The sequence below is a fragment of the Lacerta agilis genome, chromosome 2, assembly GCF_009819535.1.
Source record: "Lacerta agilis isolate rLacAgi1 chromosome 2, rLacAgi1.pri, whole genome shotgun sequence".
NCBI lineage: Eukaryota > Metazoa > Chordata > Lepidosauria > Squamata > Lacertidae > Lacerta > Lacerta agilis.
Genome location: NC_046313.1, coordinates 68,155,382 through 68,180,698, shown reverse-complemented (window position 1 = coordinate 68,180,698; position 25,317 = coordinate 68,155,382). Strand labels below are relative to the sequence as shown.

The 25,317-nt window shown below is 42.0% G+C and overlaps 1 protein-coding gene across 1 annotated transcript in view; it reads right to left on the bottom strand.

Moving 5' to 3' along the window:
* The window catches only part of BSN (bassoon presynaptic cytomatrix protein), a 193,109-nt gene that overhangs the window by 121,884 nt on the left and 45,908 nt on the right, over window positions 1-25,317 (bottom strand). The window contains exon 4 of the mRNA XM_033141862.1: window positions 22,840-23,676. Within this exon, the coding sequence (XP_032997753.1) occupies window positions 22,840-23,676 (837 nt within the window). The remainder of the gene's footprint in view (window positions 1-22,839; window positions 23,677-25,317) is intronic.

Below are 25,317 nucleotides of genomic sequence, written 5' to 3'. Positions count from 1 at the left end.
ATAGCTTTCTTATGCTATAGAATTTGATAGTATTAAATGGGCTTTGGAGCTGGTTTCTTCCAAATCTTTCTACAACTCTCTCTCAATTGTGACTCAGCAGCTTCATTTGGCACTGTGTTCCATTAATGAATTGTGACAAAGTATTTCTTCTGTTTCAGGTATGCAGACTTTCCCTTTTTGTGAATGATCCTAAGCTCTTACATTCAACAATAGTTCCTGAAATACATTTCCCTAAAACTCGCTCATATTTTGTATCTTTTGTGCTACCTATTCCTTACATGTCTAATTTTAATATTGTATTTTTTCATTGTTTTTGTAAGACTTCTTCATGAGCAAAAACTTACTATCAATCTCTGAGTCACCTACAGTTTTGCATTCTTCATTTTGAGATGAGTTATTTGGGCTGAACATTACATTTCATAAAAGAAAGAATCGCCATTTTGTATAATAATTATTTGTTCTTTCCCCTCTCTTAAAAATGCATTCTATCCTGTTTGCTTTTTTGACAACAGGTATCTAACATTATGCCCAAGACACACACCCCACGTGACTGCTACTATAAGGCTGAGCATGGCAAGTAGCATACATTTCAATCTGCATTGCTTTACTTTTTGGTTACCATTGTGTTCCTTGTTCCTCTAACTTGGAATAGTCATTCTAAAATTTCTTAGTCCTCTTGAATCAGCCATGCTAAATAACCACCCCATCAAAAATTCCATCTTTTCCTACAGAGTACAAACACTGAAGTTACCCTAAAAGTGAAAATTCTGGGCAACCTATTTGTTCTCTATTAACCATTTGCTTTCTGTCCTTTGTTTGAAAACAGGAGTATCCCTGCAGGTGTGATACAGCTCCCAACACCCCTAACCATTGGCCAGCCTGCGGAAGCCAATGGTAGTTGCAATCCAGCAGTTTCTGGTGCACACTGTCTTGGCTAGCTGTGCTCTAAAGAGTGAGGAATCAATCAATCAAAGTTTATTATGGCAAAACAGCCAGCTAACTAAGAGAGAGGAAGAGAATAAAACTGGTGACTATTAGCCCAACATTCCTCGCTAGAGCAAGTTTTCTGACTAGCTGATAATGATGGGAGTATACTCAATACTGGGAGGTTCTGAATGCAAGCTCTCCCCCCTCCATTCAAAGAGCCTCATCCCATTTTGAGGTTGAGTCCAGACCCGTTTGAGTCCAACTTGAAATGGTGTTCAACTCCTGCCAACACTGCCTTCCTTCACAAGCAAAGACCTTTAGTTTTGCAGAGGGGAAAAATATAACTGGATTAAGTTCCACAATAATTCATACCAAAGATGGATGCATTTTATTGCCAGCCCAGCAGTAGTATTGGTGTGATACAGGAAGAGTTACAGTTCCCTTGAATAACCAACCTCCTGATGTATGGAATAAATGAAGAAAGTGCCATTGGCAATATTCCCTCACCACTAGCTATATGTAGTCACATATTTATCAAAACCTATGAATGAACACTGGCATTTAGTAGCTAACCATGGGGTGAGGGAAGGATATGTAGCCTAGGCTGGCTCTGCTTTCAGCTTGCTCAGTAGGACTTCTATGGCTGCTTTATACCTGCACTGCATGTTGAGCTGCTTTCAGCTGATGAAATGCCAGCTATTTACCTAATTTGATAGAGTAGGGGATTTGTGTGCATGCTAAAAGTGATAGTGATCTGGGAGTAAGGATAAACGGTAGTAACTTGACTTCATGAGAGTAGCAAGCAGAGGGAACTGCAAATGCAAACACTGACAGATGCAAGAGAGAGAGAATCGTGGACTGACTGATTAGAAGGCAAGCTTTCAGCAGGGGGTGTATATGTAAGCACATTTTCAAAAACATGCACTTTTGTGTAGAATAACGGGTTCTTAATTACATCTAAAAAGATCTAACTATTTACATTAGACCATAATATATTTAATTAGAGCTAGAGTCCTGCTGAAGTCCTCAATCCAAAATTAAGTTGTTTAAATTTTCTCAAGATGCGTGAGTCATTTATTATTTTCTACTATTCTAAAGGTATCTCGTGTTTCATTGTATCTGCATATATTGTCATAGCCACCTTAATATTTTATATGAGTGGGCAGTTTATAAATATTTTTTTAACCAACAAATAAATATTTTGACAATGATCCTGTGGGCACCATTGCTTTAGGTGCTGCTTCTGAAACTGTTTCGGTATAGTGTCTCTCTGAAAGCAAAACTACGCAGTAGTTAAGAGATGTAATGTATAGGGGAGAGCAGAAAGATGTGCTAAGATGTGCTTGTATGGAAACATCATGCTACAAATAGAATTGACATACAATCAGTCCTGGAGATGGCTCCCAAGGGAACTCACAGACTTTGCCACCTGCCAAGGGAAGAGGGGAATTAAATTGGTCTCGTCAAAAAGCTCAAGGAAAATATAGAGTGAGGTTTTAGCATCTGCCCTCACTTTTTCAGGTAGTGCTCCATTGGCATTGGCAGTTTCAAATCCAGAAGTCCTATTTAGGTGGTCAGTTACAAATGCATAGCTGAACTTTTGTTTCTCAGTTACAGGTAGGTAGCCGTGTTGGTCTGCCATAGTCAAAACAAAATAAAAAATAAAAAATAATCCTTCCAGTAGCACCTTAGGAACCAACTAAGTATGTTCTTGGTAGGAGCATACTGTATTTATTTTTTAAGTAAATTTCAGGAATGTGGTGGGGGGCAATCTTATCAGGACCCTGGCAAGGACTTTAAGCTTTTGCTCTCCAGTGTGGAACTATACATGCTATTTGCACTGAAAAGAAAGCTCTGATTTACACTCATGGAAGCTCTTTCCCCATGAAAATAGCAGGCAAAGGATCAGGAACACCATGGGGTCCAAGTCCTCTAAACCCACCCACAACAGGGTCTTGTTCCAGATTATGCCATCTCTGCAGTTGCTAGTTACTTCAGAAAAGCCATTCACACCATTGCTAAATGGTATGGTATCTCGTCTGATCTAGTTTGGCCCTTAGAAGAGCAGGGACAAAGAACAGTCTGAGACATTTGGTCTTGAAACATCTATTTTTAAATCCATGTCTATACAGTAGCTCATTGCAGTGTGACTTCTTGTGGTTTCTTACATTTCTAAATAATGTTATTGTGAGCCTCCATAATGAGTCTGTTATATGGCACTTCATCAACCCTGTAAGTATGCAAATAAATTAAATAAATCAGGTGAAATGTACGGTGAGCATCAATCTTCCTCACCTCAGACATGAAAGCCCAAAATATTCTCATGTTACTGAAAGCTGTTAATTACAGAAGATTCATAACAGGATTTGAAGGATCATGCAGACAACGGCCAGATTCAAGGAACATGTGTCATTAAAGACTTTGTGATATTGACTTGGGCTTATGCTACCAATTATTTATAACCCCCTGCCACCTGTTTGTGCCTGGAGTACAAACAGCTTTTGAAATAGAAGCCAAGCCTCCAGCTGCATATAACACAAACAACTGAATTCAGAAATCCAGCTCTTTTCAAGTGCTTCTAATTTCTCTGTACTTTCAGCTTGTGACCTAAGTAAATTAAAAATAAAGCAGGGATGTGTTATTTAAAAAATAAAGTGTTATCACTTCGGGAACAAATAAGGTAAGGAAGTGAAAAGCAAAATGGTTATTTCTGAACACTAAAAACATTATGGCACATACCGTTATATTTCTGGGACTAAACTGATCTTCCAGTGAAAGACATATCAAATGGAACATTAACTTTTCTCCATCAGCCAAAGGCTCCAAAAACCAACAAAAGCCTTCATAAATTAATTACACTTATTTCCCAGATTATGTATGTAGTGCATACAAGAGAAAGCTGAAAGTAACCCCCTGGGTTAAAAAAAAATATTACTTGATATTTTTTTTTTTTACCTCTGTCATGTTTCCCAAAGACAGCTGGGATATGATTGCACATACTTGTCACTTTGGGTTCCTAATTATTATTCTATATGTGCCCCCTGTCTTGTAGGATGGGGAGGAACAACGTAGAAATGAAATCTTCCAGAAGAATCCGGCTATCCCTTCTTTAGCAAAGCCTAAGTAGTGGGTGGTGGGGTGGGGGCTGTGTCAATCCCAAATGGACCTGTGCCTGAGTTTACATCAATTACATCACAGCATTTCTTTCTGTGTCACTGTCTTGTTAGACTGCTCAAGTTTAATTTCTGGTACTGCCTTTAACAACTGCATGACAGAACAAAATCTAACTGGTTCTATTGGGGAAAGTTCACTTGCTTTATCACACAGTTGTTAAGGCTAGACTGTAAAGAATGTAAACGGGTGATTTGTAGTAGATTGCTCAGCATTTTCTGACTCCTAGTCATTTAAAGATAGGAAAAAAATAAAGCGCCTTGGGGTGGGGTCTTAAATTAGGATGCTGAAACAAAGAAGAAGAAGAAGAGTTTGGATTTGATATCCCACTTTATCACTACCCGAAGGAGTCTCAAAGCAGCTAACATTCTCTTTTCCCTTCCTCCCCCACAACAAACACTCTGTGAGGTGAGTGGGGCTGAGAGACTTCAGAGAAGTGTGACTAGCCCAAGGTCACCCAGCAGCTGCATGTGGAGGAGCGGAGGCGCGAACCCGGTTCACCAGATTACGAGTCTACCACTCTTAACCACTACACCACACTGGGGGGTTGGAGATCAGGAGTGTTTTTGTGTGTGAAAAGATTGTGAACTCAGTCATGGCACTACAAATAAAGTAGATGCCACAAGAGTGACACTATTAATCCTTGCTTTTAAGGTGCAGAAGCCTAGCCTCAAATATGTGAAATTTTAAATTTCACCTACTCTCTATTGATATGAGCTGGTAACACATACTAAATTACTAGCAGACACGCACTATGTTAAGAATGGTTTCTAAGAACTGAGTCAATACAGAGTCTTAAATAATGACTAGCTAACCTATATTAAATTCACACCACTAAATACCAATTAACCCAGTTAGAAAGCTCATGTAAATCAGTCTCATAGATTCAGGATGACTTTCAAAGAAACTTTGTTGATTTAATATTTACTGTAGGATATGCTGGAAAAAATCAAATACTATTTCTAGTCCGGCTTCAAATATAAGCATCCCTTAACACCATAATCCCCTCAGAGCTACAATCTATGTTACCCATTCATTTATAGACTTAGCAGCATTCTGCATTTGACCCTTGAAACAGTAACTGGATAAAATTGCCAGTCTGCATAATCGCAGGAAGAAGAGATTCTTCAAAATTCTGCACAACAGGGACACGTTTGGTAATGAAAAGATGCATCTTTCATAAAGAAAGCTCTGAAAAGATGCAAGGATTTTGACTGGGCTTATTTCAGAATTCAAAATGCAATAAGGCACAAAGCTATCTGCAGCTGCAATTCCCAGTAACATAGTACTATCAGAAATCAGCTTGTTAGCAGCCATTCTGTTTATCGATTTTGAGTGGAATCAGACAAACAGGATTGAACTTTAGTTTCTACAAAACTGTGGGGAACTGCAACATTTGGACTAAGAACAGAAGCTGAAATTCTAAATGAACCTGATAAATTCAAATGCTGGGTTCAAAACAATAAAATAAAGCCAGCACAGTGTGAGTAAATTACTGTACACTAGGGAACACTGGTAAGGTTCCGATAACAGGGACAAAGATTCAGAGGTTATTGGGACATTGTAAAGACATTATAAGCAGTGTTCACATTTCTCTCCTGTAACAGCCTTTGTCAGAAAGTGGAGGAGGGATAGGTATGAAGCACTGAATATTGTCCTGCCATCTGCAGCAACATAGTATGAAGCAAACAGAAGCTACTAAAAAATAGACAGATTTAAGTCTCTGAACAATGCATGATCTTCTGCAACAGATGTAGATGACAAGCCTCTCTGACCCTACTTGCTACAACTCATTCCTAGCAGAAATTTGTATTGTGCCCCACCAGAACTCTCAAAAGTGATAGTACCATAAGCCCTGGGAAACAGAGTAACACTGGGCATTGAACAGTTGTTAGAAACTTCCTGTTTCAATGTTTGGAGATTGTGTGTGGTGTTTGTAGCTGACAGGAACAGTAAGCTAGCTTTCTTATTTCTCCTCTTCCTTTAAGTTTGGTTTCAAAATGAAGTTAGTTGAGGCCTTATGATATTCAGTCTATACCATAGAACATTCACCCTGGATTTAAGAAGGATCAATCTAAATTGTAAGATTATTTAAAAAATCTGATTATAAAACAAAAGCTGTAGGAAGCTAACATTGGAGAGCAGTTATGAGATCTGGAATTTAGGGCAGTTCTTCATGGCAAATACCTTACTGGTCACCTTTCTCTTGAAATTCCTTCTTTGTGGAAAGTTTTGAACTTGAAGGGCTATAATGCAATATCCCCATCCGTACTAGGTTATCACCACTGACTGTCTTTGTAATGAGAACTAAAGTGATTTAGAAACAACTGTATGGAGGGAATCAATTCTGGATGACACCAGCAGGGAGAGGAAGCTAAGAAGATCTGACTAGTTCCATTTTGTATATAGTTTAGTAGCAGCATGTTGCTAAATAAACCAACTTCTTACTGGGTTCCCCCAGCCACTCTGGGCAGCTTCCAACATATATAAAAACATAATAAGTCATTAACTTTTTTTTTTAACCTTCCCTATACAGTATTGCCTTCAGACGACTTGGGGTTGGCTAACTCCACACCCTCCAACATTTTTCCAATAAAAATAGGGACATGTGAAGGGGTGAGCTCCCATTGCTTGGTCCCAGCTCCTGCTAACCAAGCAGTTCGAAAGCACGTCAAAGTGCAAGTAAATAAATAGGTACCGCTGTGGCGGGAAAGTAAATGGCGTTTCCATGTGCTGCTCTGGTTTCGCCAGAAGCGGCTTAGTCATGCTGGCCACATGACCCAGAAAAACTGTTAGCGGACTAATGTCAGCTCCCTCGGCCAGTAAAGCGAGATGAGTGCTGCAACCCCAGAGTCGTCCGCAACTGGACTTAACTGTCAGGGGTCCTTTACCTTTTAAGAAAAAGTGGGTCTTTCTGGGATCAAATCAGAAACGGGGACGGCTTCTCTAAATCAGGGGTGTCCCTGGAAAATAGGAACACTTGGAGGGTCTGCAGTTCTAAAGTTTCCTCCTCCACCATTGTATCAATATATGTGGAACTACCGTGCTTCCCCGAAAATAAGACATACCCATAAAATAAGCCGTAGCAGGATTTCTAAGCATTTGTGCGATATAAGCCATACCCCGAAAATAAGACATAATGATAGGAGTGGCTATGCAGCGTACCGATGCGGAGCGGTTAAGAAGACGGGCAGCAACTGACGTAATAAAAATAAGACATCCCCTGAAAATAAGCCATAGTGTGTCTTCTTGAGGAAAAATAAATATAAGACAGTGTCTTATTTTCAGGGAAACACAGTAAGTAAGTGTGTTAGGACAGAAGTCATAGAGGGAAGGAAGAAGTTAAGGGAACAGAAGTGACTCAGCATAAAAAGCATAGCGAGAGAGCAGGAGGGTCAGAGAGAGTTAAGAGCTGAAAGAAAGCTTGTTTAGGTTAATTTCTTGGTTTTATAATACTCCTGCTAGATTCTTAATGACAATTAACACCACTTGAAACAACTGTCACACACACATAGCACGTATCTACGATCCTTTCATTTGGTTCTGTTTTTGAGGAGTGCCTAGACTAACAATTCACTGCTCAGAATGCTGCTTGCTCAGTTCTAACAGCATTTCAGGTTGGTTCCTGTAAATCTTGCATGATCTGTACACCCACTACAGCGAGTACGTTTCTGTAAACATCTCCAAATATTTTAGACAGGGCCCTGGATGGAAACTCTGGATATCTGGGTCAAGGTCTGGTTATCCATTCCTCCATTCCAGCGCTTGACCTCATGAGTTCTCCTCTTCAGGGAAAGGGTAGAAACCACACCCCCCACTAGCCCACTTTTATAAGGGAATGGGAAGAAATTGTATGGTGGACAAGGCATTGGGTTGTATCTGTAGCTTATTGAGTACATAGCTAAAAGGGTCTGGGAAGGGGTGTATCTGTTCAGAAGTCCACACAGGAGCCAATGGGCCATAGCACCCTTCCAAGTGGTGGCCCTGTTGGGCTCATCTTGATTTGACGTATGTCATAAGGCAACCCTCTATACAGGGTTGACCCATCCTCTTATCAACCAACAGGTGGACTGCTTGATACCTGATGCCTACCCAATGCCATCGCCAAAGCCTATTTACATATGTGAACAATAAAAGTTGTAGCCTATTTAAACCTAATACTGATGTCCTGAGTCTTATTTCTACCTGAGATGGCCCTGCACTGGGCTGCATGCTTTCTGTGCCTGGGCCCGCAACTATCTAGTCCTCTCTCTTCCTTCTTGTTCTGGGACTACCTGCTGGAATTGTCTTAACCTGCTAATCCTCTTTGGCCAAGAATTACTAAATAATTACATTCCCGGGACCAATGTGCCCCTCTCCACGGCAGCAGAAGGTGCTTTGACAAAGGGAAAAAGGCAAACATTCTTAAAAGGGATTCCCCATATAGCTGCCTCCATCTTCAGAAACAATTGTAAAACGGTTAATGTCTGTCTGTCACACAGACACAAATACACCCACCTCATCCACCTAGTGTAGACATGCTCAAGAATTGAAAGCATTAGGAAGGGGTCGGATAAATCCCTGTACAGCTGCTTGCTTATGACAGCAGCTTTAAGTTACACACTGATTTTTCAAAAGCACATGTGCAAAAATTAAAAGAACTCAAACTTTAATGCCTCTCTCCCCGCCCCTTTCTTCTGTCTGTTCTTTTGATGCCTGGGGATGTAACATGCTTCTCTCTCAACTGCTGAGCTAACAGAGTGCTTTATATAATTTACAAGCATTATTCATAATAGCCAAATGCAAAAATTGGAAGTAGGACAGACTGTGCTTCAGTCCCTCCCCCCACCCATCCCACTTTTCCTTTCATTATAACTTCAAACCTGACTGTTACAGTGCATTTTCCAGTAGATGATATAAAGCAGGTCCATTCTCTACATTCTTGATATGACTAATTCTTTTGAACTCTGGTGTGAATAATTGGTTTTTGGTGGGAAATCAGGACCTCTGTAAGCCTAGATGACACCTGCACAGGGGCGCAAACTCAAACATCTGTTTGAATGGAATCAACGTGAACTGGCAGACAGGCTGATCAAACAATATATGCTAAGTGGATCAGGAAGAAGCAATTCTTAGTGATAGTCTACCATTAGATCTGTATAATCTCCACTAATGATAAAGGTCCAGATAACGAGAACTACAATGCCATCCACTACTTCTTCTAAAGATTAAAGGGATACAGAAAGATTGTTAACTAAAGAACATAGAGCTTTCAATAGGATGAGCATGACGTTCTGGATCCCATGCTCTCTCTCAAACAAAGCACAGAAGGAAGATTAGCAATCATGCAGAGAAGGACTTTGCTAATAAAGGGCTGAACACACTGAAAATGTGAGCTTGTAATGAGAATATAATACCACAGCAAGAACTCTGCACAATTCTGAGTAACATGTAGATGTATAATTATTATGTATTACATTTATAGCTACCTATCTTTCAAAGAGCTCAAATGTTGTACTTGGTCCCCCTCCAGATTTTATCTTCACAACAACCCTGTGAGGTAGGTTAGGTGGCTCACCTAACTGACTAGTGGATCGGATAATAACTAACCTAAGGTGTCCTGGCAAGCTTCATGACTGTGTGGAAATTCACACTCAAGTAACCAGTCACCACCAGGGAGAATGGGAACTCTAGAATCAATAGGAATTTATTCAGAGAACAATAAAAACCAAAGTACTTAAGAACATAACAGAAACCTTGCTGGGTTAAACCATAGATTCATCCGAGAATCCACAGTTTCCCACAATAGCCAACCAGATGTTCCTCAGAAGCCAGCAAGCAAGACATAAAGGCAATAGCACACTTCTACACTCACTTCCCAGCAGTCGGTATTCAGAGACCTCTACTTAATGTTTCAGCAGCAAGGATGCTATGAAGAAGCAGGGACAGAAGGTATAAGTATGCAATACAATACAATAAATCATAGTTTGCGTATTGGGTCCAACTCCCAATTTTGGTAGCTGAAGCTTGCACCTGCTCTCTGGCATCAGGAGGGCACCGTACATACATGGCTCTCAGTCCCCTCTGATTTTCAGGAGAGAGATGGCAGTTTTTTTGAGATAGTATTTTCCTGCAAGCTTTAGGGCTCCTTCCCATCTATAGGAACCTTCTCCAGCCCTGTCACTTATTTTATTTTGTCACCTGCATGCTAAGACTCTCAATTTGAAAATATGGGGAATGATAATGCAAACATTAGGCTTCTGGAACTGCATATTATTATATTAAGGACGGACAGCGTAAAAACAAACCAATGGTGTTATAAGTGTTATAAGCTATATACCATATAACTATACAGACTTGAATGTCAGTCATAGCTGAACATCACAACAAAATAGAGGACTATTTTGGATGTCACAGTAGGTGGGGAGGGGAAGAGAAAGTGCAATCTGCCATGTCTGAAGTGAACTTTTGCATTGCCCCACACCCCCACATACAAGCTGTCTCTCCATTTGAAATTTGCACATCACCCCAAAGTTCATGTGTCTTGGCACTGCTCAGTAAGGCAGTTTAATAGATGCCAGTGCCTATCATATAGGCACAAACAATTAAACAAGAAAGATTAATTACAATATTGTGAAATGCCATAAAGATGAAAAATGTCTTTGGGTGTGTTCAGACTGCTGGGATTCTGCGTGGTTTGAGATAACTGCATGGAGCATGTATGGTATATAGCAGGCATAGGCAACCTCGGCCTGCCAGATGTTTTGGGACTACAACTCCCATGATCCCTACCTAACAGGACTAGTGGTCAGGGATGATGGAAATTGTAGTCCCAAAACATTTGGCGTGCTGAGGTTGCCTATGCCTGGTATATAGAATTTACAATGATCAATTGCCACATCTTCGTAGCATTTGGAATAAGAGGTAGGTTATACAAAAACTTCTACCTCTATTTTTAAAAAATAAAATAAAACCATGTATTTAGTATTAATAAGAATAATATTAGTTAAGTGGGAGTCATGTTAACAATATACCAATTTAATAATCATTGAATGAGTCCGTGTTTGATATTATACTTATGGATTCACAGGTCTTAAGACTGCTTATCCAAAGTTGTCCAGGGATGATTGGTGTTCTGAATCCATGCTCTAAGTAATAAAGCAATACTAAACAGCTTGAAAGTTGTCTGATGCACAAGTTTTTCCATCAATGCCATTTCCCATACTTTCTGGTACCAATTATCCAGCAAGCAATTATCGCAAGACAAGACCTTCAATTTTTTAGCAATTACAAGTCTAGCTGCTATCAGTAAGAATGTTACTAGTTTTTTTGTGCACAGCCCCTCAAATATATGTAATAATGCCAAGTGTGGGTCTGGAAGCAATGACTGATTACCAATTGTACTGATTTCATGGAAAACTCCTCCTGATGATGTTGCAATTCTCTCACATTATCACCACAAAGGGAAAAATGTTCCTCAGTTCCCACTTTGCCTCCAACATGATGTAGAAACCATGATAGTCATTCTATTTTGAATGTGAGGAATAAGGTACCAGAGAAATGCCATCTTTAAAGAGTTCTCTCTGACTCTAGCAGAAATTGTTTCAGCAGTGCTTTGCTTCAAATCCTTTTCCACTTAACCTTGCCAATTTCCAGAGTTAATGTTCCCCAATGCGCTCCCAATGTTTGAGCTAATAAATTTCTATAGATATCTGACAGTATGCCTTTTCTCCAATTTGTGGTTTGGTTTATTAAATTCTCAAGTATCATGAGAGGTGTAGTGACTTGACTCACAATTATGAACATTGTTAAGAAACATTCATCCTGGTAGAGTTGCTTTCTAATTGATTTTGTAATTGTTGTCCTGATTTGTTGCCGACGTGGGGATTCAGGGCACAGTCCGACAATGGCTGCGCTCCTTTATCTCAGGTCGGGGACAGAGAGTGGTGCTAGGGAGGGAATTGTCGCCGCGACACTCCTTGGTGTGTGGAGTTCCGCAGGGCACAATCCTTTCCCCGATGCTTTTTAATATCTTTATGCGCCCTCTTGCCCAGATTGTCCGGAGTTTCGGGCTGGGCTGTCATCAATATGCTGATGACACCCAGCTTTTTCTGTTGATGGACGGCCGCCCTGACTCGGTCCCAGACACACTGGCCAGGTGCTTGGAGGCTGTGGCTGCATGGATGCGTGGGAGCCGGTTGAAGTTAAACCCTTCGAAGACAGAGGTCCTCTGGCTGGGTCGGGACGACATGGGGTTGGGAGGCCAACTCCCATCTCTTGCGGGGGCCCAACTAGTGCCAGCGCCTTCCGTCAAGAGTTTGGGTGTAACCTTTGATGCCTCTCTTTCTATGGAGGCACAGGTTGCAATCACAGCAAAGGTGGCATTTTTCCATCTCCGCCGTATTAAGCAGTTGGCCCCCTACCTCTCTCGCCCTGATCTGGCCACAGTGATCCATGCGACGGTCACCTCCAGACTTGACTATTGTAACTCGCTCTACGCGGGGCTGCCCCTAAAGCTGACCCAGAAACTCCAGCGGGTGCAGAATGCCGCGGCGAGGCTCCTTACCGGGTCTTTGCCGCGGGACCACATTCATCCAGTGCTTTACCAGCTGCACTGGCTCCCGGTGGAGTACAGGATCAGGTTTAAGGTGCTGGTTTTGACCTTTAAAGCCCTATGCGGTTTGGGACCCTCGTATTTAAGGGACCGCCTCTCCTGGTATGTCCCATGTAGGACCTTAAGGTCCTCAAGTGATAATCTTTTGGAGGTCCCGAGCAACAAAGACGTTAGGTTGGCCTCAACTAGGGCCAGGGCCTTCTCAATATTGGCCCCGACTTGGTGGAACAGCCTATCACGGGAGACCAGGGCCCTGCGGGATTTGGCATCTTTCCGCAGGGCCTGCAAGACGGAGCTGTTCCACCTGGCCTTTGGGTTGGTTTCTGTTTAATATTTATGCTTCATCTTTTATTGGTGGGTTATTTTGAAATTGAGACCTGCAGTTTTAATTGAATTTTAAATTTGTATTTTAATCTGTTATTTTAAATTGATCGTTTTTATGTTTTTTGTTGTGATTTTAATTGATGTTAGCCGCCCTGAGCCCGGTTCTCTGGCTGGGAAGGGCGGGGTACAAATAAAATTATTATTATTATTATTATTATTATTATTATTATTATTATTATTATTTGGGTCTGATTCCCTGACTCCTGCAGTTCAAAATATTATCTAAGATCCAATTCCTGCGCAACTTGGCATCCAGAATTTCAAATTGGGAGATCGAGGTGTAGCTAACTTAAATCATTTGTCTTTAGGGGAAGAGGAGAGTTGGTGGGATGATGTCATCACCTCCTCAACAACTTCAACCTTATTAAAAAGATACAAATCTTCCAATGACTGGTGTGAACAGAGCTCTCCCACTGTTCCTTTCCTAGCATAGTGCAAAGGTGGATGTGTACATTCAAGATGTGTAGATATCTTTAGCAAATGTACAGTATAACACTAAGCATGTTTACTTGAAAGTAAATGCCAGTGAGTTCAATGTGGTTTACTCTCAGTAAGTGTCTTTAGGATTGCAATCTTACATCTACTAATTTGTTCCTATTATTTTTCAACAGAAGATAAATTCAATTTCCCTCCAAGTCTGGAACCAGGTCACTTCACATGTCCATTTCGAAATCCCCACCCACCCACCCACCCCAGTTCTGGCAAAGCACATCAAACTGATTTGCATTTACTGTATAGCAATAAATGAATGCTACTGCTCAAATTCAGTGTGTTATTTTAGGGAAATAAATTAAAATAAATAAATCTCAATCCTCCAAAAGAAGATTCAATCCATGTGCACATACAATATGTAGAGATGCGTTCAGCAATGATAATCACTGAAACAACAGTGCTGAACACACCAGTAGTGTGGGGTGCCCCTTGTCTTTCAAACTCTCTTTACTATTTCAGATTCAGATTCTGTTATATTCTCTGCTAGAAGCTTGACACAAATCATATGTCACTTTATCTTATTAGCTGAAGGGCTGTGCTGCCACAGATTATTCTTTGCATGTTCTTTCATTTACTCTTTAAAACCAAAAGGGAGTTGTCTAAGACTTTAGGCAATGCACAAGGCAGTGCCAGGCAGACATCATCCCCAAAACCTCTTCCAAGCACATGTTAATTCTATTGATTTTATTTATCTCTTTGTAGATATCTACAAAGATATGATTTTTTTCCCCAGAAAACTGCTATTCTGGATGATATCTATGTATGGGAATTCAGTCACTCCATTTGCCACAGAAGCCTTCTATTTGTTCAGATTTCCAACAGACTGAACTATGCAGACTATAGTGTGCATTGCAAATGTTGGCTTGAATTGTTCTGTCAACTAAAAGAGAACACCCAATCCATAGTATTCTTCTAGAAACATTAGGTGCACGGCTGCCTACCTTAAATAAGGATATTTTCCTGGTAAACGGTTTCTGCCGCTTTCCCTGCAAAAACGAATATGGCTTTGTCTACTGATATAATAATAATAATAATAATAATAATAATAATAATTTACTATTTATACCCCGCCCAAGCCAGAATACCTATGACATGTATTACCCACTCATTTGTTCTGCTATTTGAATATCCAACAAAGATGAAGGAATGGTCTACCTCATCATTAGCCCTACATATGTACTCACCACGAGCAACGTCTTCCTCTTAATGCTCCAATATTTTTGTTTAGATGACCTGATATTAAATTCCCTTTTAAGAACCATAATTCTTCTATTTTTGAATAACCTGGGCAGCATGTCCATGCTGTGGTCAGCTCTTATCTAAATTGTTGAAATTTCCACATTTATGGCTTTTGTTCCTACATGTCTTCCCTCTTAAATATTATTATTATTATTATCATTATCATTATCATTATCATTATCATTATTATTATTATCTCTATACATATACCATGCCTCACATCTCTCCTTATTTCCCCCCTGCACTCTATCAACATCCCAACAAGATTAGCTGCTATTGGTGTGCTTTTTATTCCACTGTGAATCTTGCCATGACACTTTCAGTGACTGTATCATACCCCCTCTCCTTTTCATCAAGTCACTTCCTTCCCTCCTCTAGACTAGCTTCATCACTACGTGTTTCTAGAAACAGATTAACCTTACCTTGTACTCCAAATTCTTCCTTATCTCATTTCTAGTTCTCTGTCAAACCATGACCTCTCCGTGTATCCCTGTCAGCTAGTTTAATATAGACCAGTGGTGTCCAAACTTTTTTCAAAGAGGGCCAGATTTGATGAAGTGAAGGGCCGTGGGGGCCGACCAAAGGACCGACCAAAGTTGTTAACCCTTTTTTAGGATTGAAGTTGTTGAGGTTTTTTTTTAGGATTTTACCCTAGGTAAAATCCGGGCCGGATTAGGCCCACAAAACGGACTTTGGACATGCCTGATATAGACTATAAGCACTCTGGGAAGGGACTGTATCAGCACTGCTAACAAAATATTAAATCAATCAGAGCTGGAACAAGTCTATTTTTTTCTTCGATTAATTTTCTATAATAGTTAGTTATGCAAAATTAATAAACAACAATGATGACAGACCTTTTGCCATATATATTAAGAGAGGCATTGCCTCCCATTGGCTGAATAGTGATACACCATGGAGAGAGCTGTGGAGCTATCATGGATTTTCTCTCCAGGGGAAAGAGGTTAGGAAAGCAACCCTGAAATAGGTCTGCTTCTACTGCTTGAAATGGTCTCCCCAGAGATCTGAATAACAGCCAACTTTCTAGCTGTACACAAGAAGCTGTCTAGAGAGGGAGGTTGTGAAATCTCCTTTGGGGCTTGAATATGCATCTGCTGGGGATTTTTCTGCTGTACAGAATATTAGAAACAGAATATTAGGGCAGGGAGACTTAGATGGCACAATTTCTTTCACACACACACAGCAAACTATGTAACACTGCTTATATCTCCGCATACCTAATTTGCACAACTGTTCCTCCTTCCCCAGGAGAAGACTGCAACTTGTGGTGAATAAACTTGTGCAATTGCACCCTTATGCGCCTGGTGACTGGCCAGCTGATATCACACTAATTAAATGTATGCAAGTCAGAGAGTTCCTCGCCCTTCCTCTGGGAAGGTCTCCTGTGGGTTCTGGAGGCCTTCACGAAATCTCAGAAGCCCCTGCAAGATCTCATGTAGGCTTTGGAAAGTAAGATTGCTTGTGCTGGGGCAGTTCCAGGGGATTGTTTTGAATATACGCAATTTCGGAAAGTAAACCCTGAGCAAGACACGATCCTACTGTATGTGTATACCACCACTTTACACATGAAGTCAGAAATTGGGGCTGCTCCTCTTTTAACACTATAACACTGCTTTTCAGCGGTGACATTGGCAGGTACATTATAGACAGGGGTTCATCATCCCTCTGAAACAGGACTCCATCCTCCATTGGGAGCAAAGCATGTATAATCTTTTAACAGCTCATATTGGGCTCATCTTCCTCAGTAGTTCAGTCCTCTGGAGTGTTTGGAATTGTATCTGCTGACCTTGGTGACTGCAGAGCTAGAACGGCCGAAGAAAAAAAGAGAGAGCTGCAATCCATGCCTCCACTTCTTGCAAAGCAAGTAAAGGCGTTAGAGGATCTCTGCAGATCAAATCCAGCTCAGGGAGGCAAAAAGTGCTTAAAATCTGTAAAAATGTTTCCCACAGTATAAGATTCAAGATAAATGGACAACTGAAGTCCTTTGAACAAGGAGATGGCTGCCTCCAAAGAGTTTTTAAAAATCAATATTAAATAAAATATAATGGAAATTGACTTGGAGGGGATAAAAAGCATTATCCAGTTCAATTCAGATGTAACAGATGAACTCCTTATACTAAACACATCCCTGAACCATCCGTTTAAACAGTGTTTCATAGACGTGTTGCATTTTCATTTCACTATCTTTCAAATTAACACTGGGGTCACATATCAGTCTTACCTAAAGGGGATTATTTCTAGTCATGGGAGTCTCACTGGGAAGAACACAGCTGGGGAGAAGCAGTTTTCAGTGGAAGCATTCAGCAACTCCTTCCATCTCCCCATGTTGCCCTTTAAATTGCCCTCCTGCTCTCTGACTTCATAGGAAGCCAATGGACATCCAAATTGAATATACAGGGCTCCCACTGACACCATCAGATTTTTCCTCTTCTTTAAAACATTTAGCATGTAATCCTATATACACTGAGTTCAATGAATCTTTCTTCCTTCCAAGCTGAAAAGAGTTACAAGTGCAGCCAGAAAAGAAATGAAAGCATTTGAGGAAGCAGTGTGTATGTAATGGGGCATAGCACAAGTCTGCTCACCTTTTCTGGTGGGCAGCGTTGTGGCTGGGCCTCAACCCCTGCAGTGATCTGGCTGGGGGTGGAGATTGATGCCCTCCTTGATGGGAACGACAGAGGATGAGATGGTTGGACAGTGTTCTCGAAGCGACTAGCATGAGTTTGGCCAAACTGCAGGAAGCAGTGAAAGATAAGCCTGCCTGGCGTGCTCTGGTCCATGGGGTCATGAAAAGTCGGACACGACTGAACAACAACAATTGATGCTGTCTGGCCATGTTGTCAGCACTAGGGCAGGGCCCTGCCCAGGGGTGGCCCCGTTGTCCAATCAGTGCTGGCAGGAGGCATGGCCGCAGGTAATTTAAAGTGCGGTGTGGCCAGAGACCATCCTCTTACGCCCTTTGCCATGTAATGGGGCATAGCACCAAGTAACAACAGATCTATTCACCCCAAAACACACAAATCGTATGCAACCCCAAGTGGAACAGCTTGGAGCCCTGTTCCCCCCAACTTACCTGATTGTCCATTGTTGGGTAAACCCAAATTTACTCAATATCGAGATTGGTGTTGTTTGAAGGTAACGTCATGCGGACTACATAAATTAAAAGTGAAAGCAAACAGCTGCAAACACACAATAAACCTTAGTGTGGAAAAGCCCCATGTATCTGATTAGAATAGGTGTAGCTCAAAAAAGCTTGTCCCAAAATAAATGAATTAGTCTTGAAGGAGCCATAGGATTCTTTCATGTTTCTCCTGCAACTAACATGACTACCTCTCTTGCAATTAAAATCAATAGTACTTCCAAGTTTCCTAAGTATAGTTAGGACTGAACCAGGGATGCCAACTTGCCCCCCACATTAAGGGGGCACAGTCATGTGATGTGTCATGTGATGCCGCTCACAAGACCTGTGGAGGGTGAACTCCGCGACTGCTCTTCCCAGCCACAGCCCAGGAGCCGGGGTACAGCTGCGACAAGTGATGCAAAGATTGCCCATACTCGTCCCAGTCATGTGGAGTCTGGGTTGCTGGGCAGAGGCTGGGGCTGGGGCTGGGGCTGGGGCTGGGGCTGGGGTGTGTGTGCAGCCATGGCAGTGTGGTGGCGGCAGCCCCCTCAATATTGGGGGGCGCTGCCCCCTGCCAAAAAATATTGGGAGAGCTGAAGCCCCCTCCACCCCCTATACCCAGCACCGCTGGACTGAGCTGTTAAAATCGTATTGACATGACAGGCAAAATCTAACAAGCAAGCATTATTTTGTCACACTGTACCTTTCATGGACAATGTGAACTCTGCTTTCAACAACAAACATTGTTATAGCTATAGACAACTGAATTAAATAAAAGGTCTCCAGGAGTACAGCACTGCCTTAATTTCTTTCCTTCTTTTTGGTGCAGAAAACTTACATTGCCTCTAGTCTTTGGTTTATTATTTATCAATCTTTAATGAGCATATTCTTGCAGATAGTGAAATAAAAGAAAAATACACTATTGTGTACCTAACATTCTCTGTTTCTCTTTGTATGGCAAGCAGCTACACAAGCAGACAGAAGTGTTTGCTGAACATTAATTTTTGATTTTAGCAAAGGGGCAAGTTCACATGCCTACAAGTGAGGTTGCTTCTGAGCACAATTAATTATATAGTGGAAGAGCTCACCACAAGCACAAATCATAGATTCAACTGTGTAGATTCTTCTAATCTTCTTCACAGGACAAACAAATGATTTGCACCAATGCTATACCTGGCAAGAAGGGCAGAGTCACCCAGAATTAGGGTGGTATAGTGTGGTTAAAAAGACTGCAGTTGGACTCATATTCTGCTCTGAAAATCACTGGGGGACTCTGGGCCAGTCCCTGGACCAGCTTTTCTCACAGGATTCTTGTGAGGACAGAATGGGGGGCAAACCCTCATTTATGTTTTGCCAAGTTCTTGGGAATGCAAAGAATAAAATAAGTAAAAGGCAAGTGTTGATGACTGTGCTCCAGGTCTACTCAACTGGTATTGGGGTGCTGCATAGAAAGGCCAACATCTTCCTTGCTACCTAACAATTCTAAGTTTGGGCAGCAGCAGGGAACACTGGTCTTCTGCCCCAAGGGAATCAAACATGCTCCTACTTTGCAATTGCCATCCTAAGATCTGAGTCTATACATTCTGGCGCTACAACACCATTGTTTTTGCAGGCCAATTGCTACATTTCTATTAAAGAAGGAAAACAATATACAAATGTAAATTTTAATCAATATATGGCTAAAGAGTTTTTATTCTGCCAGCTTATTCACTGGGAGTTGACGAAGAGAATGGTGAAATGAACAATTCAACGAGCAAGCAGTTTTAATGCTTCCTTACTATCCCAGCCTTGCTAGGTTAGCAAGAGTGATATACAGTTTAACCCCCCCTTTTTTTCCTTCTTCAGTGAACCATGCTTACACATGGCTACAAACTGGGGAGACTCCTGCATATCTTTTCATAGAGCACGGTACTCATCCCTGTATTCTCTTGGTGCCAATGGGGAATTTATTCCCCAAAGCAAATACCTGTACTAGCTTTAGTAAAAGGATTGTCCTCAGGACAGAAGCAGGGGAGGAAAGCCTTAAATTATCCCCTCTGCACCTGCTGATGGAATTTGCATCTTTTAGAAACCTGCATTTTTTGTTCGGCATTCAGAAATAACTCAGAATTTGGCAGTAACAGCCTATTTCAAACATTAGGCATGCAGTTCCAGAGTCCTATGGAGTTATTTTGTTTACACAAAACACTGCAGAAGTGGGGAAAACCCCATAGTTTATAGTGTCAGAGATTTGCTGATTTATTGGCTGTTAGGAGAGCTGGACCACCCATGAGGCAGGATGAGGCAGCCACCTGAAGAAGCACTCACTAAGGTGTGGCACACCCGTTCCACTGCCAAGGTGGAAGCGGAGGCATCTTCTACTGTAAGGAGCTAACCATATACATTTGAACCCCTTCCTACTTCCCCTTGATATTTGTTGCCCCATTTTTAACCAATGGCTCATCCCTCCATCAGAACTTGGCTGTATCTTGCTCCTATGGAATGTTCCAATCTGCACTGTGCTGCTTCAGTCAAGGTTTTATCTAAAGGTTATTGATGATGTTATTCTGTAAAATGTAATATGGCATCCTCTCTTGCTCTTTGTTCTTTTCTTCTTACATGCAACATTGAGCTATGTGGGGCTTTAAAAGGGTCTCCCTATCCCTGACATTACTATTCAAATGCTATGAAACTGTTGCTGACTCCATTGCACCAATGTTACAAAGTCGCTGTTCCGTGCAAAGAAATGTCATTACCCAATTCACATGATTACACCATTTAAGCCATTTTTTTTATCAGACAAGGAAAACAAGGTGAGAGTTCCCAGAGAAAGCTAGTGTGGTGCTTAAAAATAAAAAAGACACTCACTTGCAATTTCATACTTGTTGTAGATTGTTTGAACTTCCTACTTAGGATTAGTGTACTCTTTTGGGGTCGTCTAGGGGTGCAGCTTGGCTTGTTAAAATAAGGGGCCTTTGGGCTTCCCATGGATAGAGCTATATAATGATGCAGTACACTACTAGTCTTGCAACTTCCGTGGTAGCATCACACCCACACAGGCATTTCAATGCCGCCACTAAAATGCAGCACTCTTTTGCTGTGTGGGAGGCGACAGCTGTTTGACAGTAGTAGTTAAAGTAAACCAGAAGCCACTTAAAGTTGTTGTGAGAAACATCTATATACACTTGAAATTTCAAGATAGCTCTTTTCCCCCTTTGGGGAAATGAAGGGTGCAGGGAGGGCTAAATGAAACTTGGACTCGAGCCAGGTAATCACGGACTGAATTTTATGTCCTATCCCAAGTAGCATATGTACCCACAGCGGTGCAGCACCCCACAACACGGTCACAGTGTTGCTTCTGTGCTAATTGAGAAGCCATCTGCTGCCCAGGTATCAGTTCCAGTTCCCAGAGCACCGGGAACTGCACAGATCCCTGACTTTACATTGCTGAACAAGAATTTTTAAAAAGAGTAAGACTTTTAGGACAAGCCCCAAAAAACATCTCTTGAAATAATGCCCTGAAAATCAAAAGGCACTGCTGTGCCATAAACGCTGACCTGATTTTTTAATGCGTATGTCACAGTAACTTTTAATCTGATTTAAATAACACCAACTTTAACCCAAATTTATGATTTAGAATGGATTTTTTAATATCTCCAAATAGATGTAAAAGTGGTTTAGAAGAAACAAAATTGTTTCCAAATAAATTACTTTTGTAAAAGCCTATAAATCAATCTTCTTAATATTGTGCACTAAGAGGCAGGCTTGTGCTTACTTGTGAATTTTCCAAACTCCATTTCCACTAACAAAAAATATACGATCCATACTAGAGACTGGGTGGATAATAGATCCAAGCCATGTGACTCAGTTCTCTGTAGTTATAACCTCTAGCTATAAGCTCCCTACTATGCTCAGGATTATCAGATAAAGACGGTAAATTAATTGAGTACTCTCAGGTTCTGTGCCTCTGGACTCATGAAAGGGCCAACATTGCTCCATGGTGATTTTTGCAATGATCCATTAGATTCTAGCAGAATTGGAGGACTTCACATACATTTCCAATTAGATGTAAAGGGTATGACTGCACCATCTTCCTAGGAAATTCACCATTTACAGTTCATGCTGAAACTGATTACCTATGAAAGCAGCATGACATCTTCCAGGTGCAAATCAAAGACTTTTTTAAAAAATAAAATGATGGATGACTCATCTACGATCATATTTCCTTTAAACCTTAGAAACCCAATACCAGAATACAGTATGCATTCGTAACCATTTCCATATTGCAGAACAGGAAAGAGATATCTGTGCGGTGATAACAAGGCTTGGGTATCTTAAGACCTTTCCCTACCTACATTCTTCTGCCCTTACCCACAAGGAGAAGGCCCATCAAGTCAACTCCAGCCTTCATGTATTCACTAGGCAAGGCCGTTACTCCATCAACTCTTTGGCAATCAAATAATTATCATCAGGATCTATCCCAGCAAGTTGCAAAGCATTCTGTCATTTCAGCTTGGTATCCAAACCAAATGCAACCAAATCCAGAGCAGCTCCTTCTTACCCAGGCTTCATGTTTTTGTGTTCAGAAAATAGAAAATTACTTGCCCATTGCTGTCACAGTGCTACTTTCCCAGGGACCCTCATCCTCTCACAGGCCAAGAAAACATGATCACTTTGTTTCCTACAGTCTCTTCCAAAACCAAATTTTGGAGGAGCAAGATGGAAGCTATATACGATTCTTTTATGCATTTGCTTTCCTATGAGAATAGTTGCTAATTTCCCCCATCAAACCAATCAAAACACGCACTGCCATTCATATCCTTATTAACCATATCCTTATCTATATTGAAACCAGCCACAGGAAATGCGCTGCTTTTCAACACTGCGTCAAAAATTAAATTAGGAGCCTTACCTCCACCAGATGAGGTGTTGGGTTGAATCCACACATGTTGCAGACCTGCTGCTTACAGGATGTACAGGTATTATAGTTGGAGGGTTCACCGGAGCCCACGTTGATCTCTGCTTTACAGAGGGGGCACAAGACCCTTGCTTTCGGCACTTCCTTTGGCTTAATTACTTGTTCTGCTTTTGCTTGCTTTGCAGCCGGGACAGTTCCAGCCTTACCCTGCATTCCAGGTGTGGTGCCTGGGGCTTTAGGACCAGCTTCTTTGCTGGCGTCGCTGAAGACAATTTTCGGAGGCACTTTGCCAGGGGACTGCTGACTTGGTGGGGTGGCCTCTGGCTGGACAGACATGAGTGTGCTTGCCTGGGTCAAGAGGGAAGCCCCAAATCCAAAGAGTTTACCAGTGAGGCCCTCTTGGGGCTGCTCTTGCGCCCCGGCACTGGGGGCAGGGGCAGGAGTCTTAGCTGGAGAGTCTCCCACAGTCTTTCTCTGATCAGTGGACGAAGGCTTTGCTTGCTGATGCTGAGGGGAAGACCTCACCACTTCCTGAGGAGGAGCAGGTTTTGGCTGGGCTTGGCTGGGTGGTTCCCTCTGGGCTGAAGCTGGGGGTAGTTTAGGGGTCTCAGGCTGCATGACACCAGCACCTGGCCTGTGGCCTGGCTGCATAGTTCCTGGTTGTTTCTCTGGTCCTGGTGCCACATGGGGCAGTGGCTGTTTGGCTGGGGAATGGGAAGGGGAAAGTGCCGGGGAATGTAGCTGCTGCTGGCTTTTGGAACGGGGCGCAGTGGTCATGTCCATCCCCAAAGCTCTCTGCATCTGGCAATTTAAACATAACCATTCTTGTACCTAGAAGACAAAAACCAAAAAAGCCCATAAGGATACATGAACAACTCGGTCATCAGACAGCTAGACTGGCAACATGAGAACACAGAACCTTTGTCCCATGTTGAATGTTGCTTTTCTACCCAATGAACAAAACAGACTCAGTACATGTCTATAAACTCTTTCTCCAGAAGTATATTTTGCTATTCAATAAACATCAGAGGTCCATCTGTCAACTATTTCTTTTCTTTCAAGGCCTCCAGTGAAATCTTTGTCTCCAGCATAAATTTGTCTCTATGACCTAGTTCACATCTGATGAAGGCCCCGGCCTAAGCACCCGAGGAGAATGTGGGACTGAGGAGCATGTAGGTCCCCCAACATCATCACAGCCATGCCACATTATTTGTGTAAACATTTTAAAGCTTGGTATAATCAGGCAAATGGCAGTGGCAATGTAGCTGGCCTCCATCTGGTGCTATCAGTTCAAGCAGTGGTGGAGGAAGCCGCTCGGGTGCCTGGGGCACACCGCCCATAGGGGCGAGGCTCACCGTAGGGCCTCCAGAGTCTGCCTGCCTCCTCCCACTCAGCCACCCTACATCTGGGGGGGAGGCAGCGGGCAGACCGTTTGGGCAGTGCAGAGCCTGCGTGTGCCCAAGCCACCGCATCTCTCCTAGAAGAGAAGTGTGGCTCACACACGTGCGCTGCAGACCCCGCGATGAGTGCCGCCCGGCATTTTGTCACCCCCCTCAGTGGTGACACCCGGGGCAGACCACCCCTACTGCACCCCCTTCCTCCGCCCCTGAGTTCAAGCATGAAGACAGCCTAAGTGGGAGCGCATCAGCCCTGTGTGCTGCCAAGGAGGCCACCTACAAGTATGAGTGAGACTTAGTTTAGTGGCACTGTTCAGCTCAGTATTCTCCAATGCACTGGCTTATCTGGGAAAACTTGTTCAGTGAATGGCCAACCCTGGCAGCGGCACGTGCATATCATGTAGTACTATGTATACCCAGACAACATGACTTGCACACTGCTGCCAGGTTGGTCATTGACTGAAAACATTAAGCTTTACTACACTCTACAACCTTTCAAAGCTCTGGAAAGCAAATACAGCAGCATCTCAGAGGCAAGATGGAAAGGTTCAACCTTCCTCACCAGACATATATGGTTGACTGAAAGCAAAACACATTTTCACTCAAAACATGTGAAACCCCTAGATACAAAATGAAAACTGTGACATGCCTTGGCTAAGTACTAACAAATGAAACATTCTCCCCATGAGAGAGATACCCAGTGACACAATAATATCTGAATCAAGTTAATTAAAGAGGCTTTATGGGAGCTGCAAATCTTTTGATTCTTTGAATCCCCAGGACACCATGTGACTGTACAAATATTAATATATAACACACTGTTGGATAATCACAGTTCATAAACTGGAGATTTTCTTAGGCAAGCAATTGCACTCCTAAAAAGCTGCACAGTCAAGAAAGGTTTACAATAGATGAAAATAATAGCTGAGAATTTCAGGGCAAGGCTGAGACAGGGCAGCAGCAATGCATATAGTTGCTCTTCTAACCCAAGAAGTCCAAAGTATGTATTAAATCCCACCATTTCAATCCAATCCTCCCAATCTCCCTGAACTCTTACTGCTTGCCAGCCTCCCTG